General features: G+C 45.9%; 1 protein-coding gene across 1 annotated transcript in view; it reads right to left on the bottom strand.

Annotated features, from left to right (window-relative positions):
* The window catches only part of Trpm7 (transient receptor potential cation channel, subfamily M, member 7), a 98,434-nt gene extending 93,220 nt beyond the window's left edge, over window positions 1-5,214 (bottom strand). Inside the window, exon 1 of the mRNA XM_013010113.1 lies at window positions 4,956-5,214. Coding sequence (XP_012865567.1) covers window positions 4,956-4,958 — 3 coding nt within the window. The 5' untranslated portion in view covers window positions 4,959-5,214. The remainder of the gene's footprint in view (window positions 1-4,955) is intronic.
* Window positions 5,215-6,108: the final 894 nt, after the last annotated feature.

Here is a 6,108-nt window from a genome sequence, read left to right as displayed (position 1 = left end):
AAAAAAAAAAAAAAAGAGCTGAGGGATAGCACCCAGGCCCAGAGTTCAAGTCCCACGACAAAAATAAATAAATCCAAGTTAGAGATCATCATCTCCTGATTTCCATCTCTCAAGAAGCCAGGATGACAGGTATGAACCCTAGAATCATGTATTTTATAAAGTAAATTAGAAAGGTTCAATTCTCCAAGTTAAACATGGTATTAACATTCAAATTAACCTAGTAACGAATAGCTGCAAAGCACCTTCCTAAAAGTGACATCTATTTAAAATTCTCTTTATGTATTCATTTAAATGAGTCTTAGCAATCCCTATAAAGAGTCAAACAATGCTTATATCCTAAATAAATATCAACTTGTTTATTTTGTTTCAGGTATCACACTTAAAACATGTAACAGAAATTTAAAAGGAAATCATTAAAAAAAAAAACTAGGTAACTTAAACTTATTCATATGGAAAGTTCCCCCCAAAAGAACTAGTGGATCAATGGCCAAAGTTATTAACAACTACAACCAAAAGTATTATGTGAGTGAATAAATGGGAATTCCACAACTCAAGTTAACACTACTGATCCATCTTAAAAAGATTTTATCTCCAATTAACCAGAAAAAGAAGAGCTGGAGGTGTGGCTCAGAGGTAAAACATAGAGAACAAGAAAGCTGCAGCAGGTGGGCAAGGGGAGGGCTGTGGTATAGCTCAGTGTTAGACTACAGAAGACTATTAGAGCATTAGATCCAAATATCTGACTGGCAGAACTCTCTAACTTCATTTTGTAATTGATTACTTTAATAGACCAATTAAAAATGCTTAAGTGTATATTTTAAATACTTCTTTCAGTTACAGTATCTGCACATTTTAGGCAATGATTTCACTGCTTATACATTTTCATTTTATGGCTGGTTATTATCAATACTTCTACACCCAAATTACAGATATTCCACAAAAGCGACTTCATTCTCTAACACCTTATCTTAATCCATTCCTTCTTTTCTTCTAATTATTTCAGGTCCTCAACACAGCTATACTCTTACAATAGCTTCCTTATGAGTTTCTCTTTCTTCAGTGTAACCACACACCAATTCACTACCATGGTGTTGCCACAATGGTTCCCCAACATTTCTAGAACCAAATCCAAAGAGACATGGTCCTCTGGAAATCTGGTGTTAACAATCTTCTTAATGTTCCCACCAATAGGTATTATCATCCCATACTCTACTATGGGAGTATTTATACATTCTAAGCTGCATTGAAGGTTTTGGTTGTTTTAGTAGTGCTAAGAATAAAACCTAGGCTCTTATGCACACAAATGCTCTACCACGGAGCTACAACCCCAGCACTTAGGCAGTTTTGTATAACATCAGAAGAATTTAAGGATATCCTTTTCTTCTAAAGGTCTGTTCCCCTACACTAAAAGCATTAATTCTTCAGGTATTAGTGGCTGACCCTCGCCTGTAATCCTAGCTACTCAGGAGACTGAGCTCTGAGGATCATCATTCAAAGCCTGCCTGGGCAGAATGATCTGTGAAACTCTTATCTCTAATTAACCAGCAAAAAGCTGAAAGTAGAGCTGTGGCTCAAGACTTAGCTTTTGAAAACAAGGCTAAGGGACAGAGCTCAGGCTCAGAATTCAAGCCTCAGGATAGGCACAAAAATAAATAAATGCACTAATTCAACATCTTGTCTTTTTTCAGGTTAATTTCTATTCTTTATTAATTCTACAAGACTCCACTCTACCATTAGTTCTTTTGTAAGTCAGCCTATTCAGACTTTCCTTTCGTTATTACCTCATCTATACTCAACACAGAAATCCATGGAGTTGTACCATATCTTCCTTCTGTTTTCATATATACAATACTGTCCTTCAAGGTAACTAAATACTATATTGTCTGAAACACAGTGAACATCAAAGGTTTGTTTTGCACAGTAATGTATACATCTTCAACTGAACAACAAGTACATTTTAAATCAATTACTAGACTATAAATACTGTTGTTTAAAAGTAGATTTATCTACAGGATAAGGCAGTAGCTCCCTGCCTAGCATGTTCAGGGCCTTGGGTTCAATCCTCAGCACTAAAACAGCAGTGACTCACGCCTTAATCCTAGTTACTCAGGAGGCTGAGATCTGAGGATCAAGGTTCAAAACCAGCCTGGGCAGAAAGACTCTTATCCCCAATAAACCACCAGAAAACTGTTAGTGGAGCTGTGGTCCAAGTGGTAGAGTGCTCACTTTGAGCTGAAGAGCTGAGGGACAATGCCCAGGCTAAAAAAAAGAAAAAGTAGACATCATTATCTTCAAACCTCCAATGCCGGGGCTGGGAAGGTGGCTCAGTGGTAGAGCACTTGCCTTGCATGCCTGAGGCCCTGGGTTCAATTCCCCAGCACCACATAAGCAAAAAGAAAAAAAAAGCCAGAAGTGGTGCTGTGGCTCAAGTGGTAGAGCACTAGCCTTGAGCTGAAGAGCTGAGGGACAGCACCCAGGCCCAAAGTTCAGGCCCCACGACGGGATCCAAAAAAGAAAACTTCAATGCCTATCACTGTACTTAGAAGAGACTACTAAATGAATAAAATGAAAAATTTCCAGTAGATATAACAATAATTTTTACTGTTTGATCTCACTGCAGTTACAACTTGATTTTAATTTTTTGTATTGTTCTTTAGTCAGCTGGCTGATTAAAATCTTTCAAAATTCAGAAAAATATTAAGTGGTTTTAGTGTCAAAGTAGAAACTGATAACCATAAGCAAAACCTTAAATGAAAGTTTACAGTAAGACTCAGACAGTGCGGATACAGTATCTCTAGGTGAACCTAAGCCACAGAGTTGATCTAAACATCAAGAAAGATAAACTATGGCTTCAAGTTATTCTAAGATTCTATTATAACTTAACTGGAAATTGGAATGAAAATCTCACAGTTCAATAGCAGATTTCAGCAGTGCAATGAATGACTCAATCTCAAATTTTAAGGTAAAAATTTTCTCCCTGCAGAATCAACAGGTTTTTTTTTTTAAAGAAAAAAACAGCATGTCCAACCAATACTAAGCTCATTCTGTGAATGTACGTTGTACTATTTATGTATATTATTTGGGTGAGCTTATCTGCTGATGGAAAGTCCACAAGGCAACAGAAACAGGAGAAACAGACCACACTTCCATTTTTGAAGGCCAAGTCTCAAAGGATGTAGACAGTTGTTAAAGGCTTAATCTGAGAAAGGCAACTGGGGCAAACTAAATTACAGACTTTCAATGGAAACAAGTGTGTTGATCTAGACTATTAGGAAGCAATGTCTGTATGGCTTTGAAAATAATGGGGCATCTTAAGTTCCTTTTGATAACGTATTTGAAATTCATGAAAGTTTTCTTAACCCGAAAATCTTTATGCTCTTTTCCATCTAAACAGGAAAATTAGGTTGGGTTGGGAGGAAGTGGGGGAAAGATGAAAGGACTGTTAGTGACTGAGATGCATGGTATTTATAAACTGATTTCTTGAATAGTAATCCCTTAGTACAATGCTTAGATAAAATATAATATGAAAAAGACTACATCAGTGAATAGTCTGTATTAAAAGCTTATGTGTTTGAAGCAAGTCGTTTGGATCCAACTCCCCTCCAACAGACTCCCTCAAATCCATTTGAGTAATTACTTCAAAAACTTCAACGCAGGTTACAAGGACTTAAAACTCTTTTTAAGAATCAGGAGAAAGGTGAAATGACGTTATTTCCTGACTTTCCATTCCCAAAGAAGGCGGCAAATAGTGGAAGGTGCACTATTTATGTAAGGTCTGATTACTTTCCTTCTCCAAGGGAAAAAACCTTGATTTCAACTCCTGAAGACCCTGGAAATCAGCTTACTACAGAAAAAAAAAAAAAAAGGAAAGGGAGCCGGCCTTCAGCAGAGAGGAGGCTGTTTGCACAAAGCCAACCAGTTTCTAAGTCCTGAGCAGAAAGAAAATACCTACCCAGCTCAAGTCTTTGATCTAAATGACTTTCTTTGTAAGCAATCTTCCCGTTGGATTTCAGAAGGGGGGGGGGGAAGAGAGCTTTATCAAAAGCTGCAGTGCACCTCCCTCCTTTCCCATTCTGCCCTTTCTGTTGGGGGGTGGAGGGGGGGAGAGGAGGACGAGGAGGGGGTTCAAGAGATCAGATAGTTAGGATTCCCTGGATCCCCTAGATCCTCCGCAGAAAATCCCAAGTGAACTCTCTCCGTGCACCCGGTGCAATCTCGAGCTCCTTCCTCTTGGGCTCCCCCAAAGAAAATATACCTGTAGAGTACCGGCTGCTCGGCCAACGAGGCACAGCTCCAAGCTCATGTCCTCGCTCTCGCTCCCTCTCTTTTTTTTTTTTTTGGTTCCCTCCCTGCCCTCCCTTCCTCTCCTTTTCCATGTTGAACTTTAACTGCGCGCTTGGCCAACATTATCTCGCCAGTCACCGGCGCCAGAAGGAAGGACCGCCGCGCACCCGGGGCGATGCGGAGCTTGGGCAGCTCGGGGTCCCCCGGGCGTCGGAGGGGGGTGCGCTGCGGCCGCCCACGGGCCCCCCCAAAAAGGCTCTGGACGCTGCCAGGGGGTGCGGGGTCGGTGGTGGGGAAACCGTCCCCCCCCCAGCCCCGCACCCCCCGGGGGGACTCGCGGTCCTCTCCACCGAGGCCAGGATTTCCCCCCCCCTCCCTCCGCCGCGGGGGGTTCTTCAGTTCCGAGGGGGGGGGAAGAGAGGAAATGCCCACGAAGAACTGCCCGCCGCCACCACCCCCCCCTCCCCACGCCATTCACACTCGGGTCTCCCTCACCCCGACCCCCCGATCTCCCCACCCCACCTCACCCCCCCCCAACACCTCCACCCTGGTCCGGTCGGGACAACTCCAGAAGCTTCCCGATCATCGTGTGGTCCCGGGGAAAAGCGACCCACGCTGGCTTGAAGTCCCTTCCGTTCCCGCCCCGGGGCCTGCGCCGGGGCTCCAGTTACCATTCTCCTCACGGGGCAGACTCCGGAAGGGCAGCAACTCCACCTCCTCCTCCTCCGCGGCCTGCAGCCATCTATCGGGAAGCGTCTCCGGAGGCGGCAGCAGAGGCCACCGGACGAGGACAGCCCAGGGAAACCTTCTCGGCACTAACTCAGCTCCGGCGCTAGCAGCAGAAGTCGAGTCTTTCATAATTGTGCGACCAACTCCGCCGGGTGACTGGCCACAGGGACGCGCCCGCCGCGCCCGCCTCCGCCGGCGACGACGGGGAGGGGTGGGAGGAAGAAGGGAGGGGAGGGGGGGAGCTGGGAGGCGGGGCTGAAGACGTACCACGTGAGGGGCGCGTCGAGTGCGTGTGCGTCGTCGCCGCCCGGCGGGACGGGTCACGTGAAGGGCGCGCGCTCCCTTCCCCTTCACTCCCCCCCCCCCCCTCCCTCACACCCGCGCCCGCTCCGGCTTTCCCTGCGTGCGCGTGCGCGCCAGGCACGGAGCGCCCGCTATCCGGCTAACTCTGATCTCCCCGGAACTTCCCACCCAGCATGTGCTCCTGCAGTTGCCTTCCCCCCCCACCCCCACCCCAACACCTTCCCCGCCCCTTCTGCGCGCCCAGCGTGGGTACCTTAAGCGGGTGTTGCCACAAACATCTGTCCCGGGGCATCAGGAGGAAGTCAGGGTTAGAGGATTAAAGTTCCTGGCCTCTGGGATCCGGCTTTGCTAACTTGGTGGGGACTGGCTCTTCTGCACCAGAAGCAAACTAGAGCTCTCCTCTTCCCCTCCACCCCCCCCCCCGCCCCATACCTTCTTTGGGCCTCAGAAAGAGTTAACTGTTACTGCCTCCTCCTTGGCCCAAAGTGCAAAATGATCTTTCCCCTAAGTCACGACTCTTCCATTTGCTGCCAGTGCAAAATGATTTTTTTGTTTAACTCTAGGGTAGGTCCAAAAATGTCATCTCACCCACAGTTACGCATGCACCTGACACCTTCCCCAAACAAAGACTGGGGGCAGTGGAGTTTGTTCCTCGAATCTATCACCAGTCCACGTGGGTATTAGTTTACTAAATGTTACTGTTCCCAATCTTCTCGGACTGTTTAATCCCCTCCCCCCACCCCTTAAACTGCTTTTTACACACGGCCTTTCTGTTCTCAGACACTTCAGGGG

Source organism: Dipodomys ordii, unplaced genomic scaffold (assembly GCF_000151885.1).
Source record: "Dipodomys ordii isolate 6190 unplaced genomic scaffold, Dord_2.0 Scaffold11, whole genome shotgun sequence".
Taxonomy (NCBI): Eukaryota; Metazoa; Chordata; class Mammalia; order Rodentia; family Heteromyidae; genus Dipodomys; species Dipodomys ordii.
This window is presented reverse-complemented; position numbering and strand designations above follow the sequence as displayed.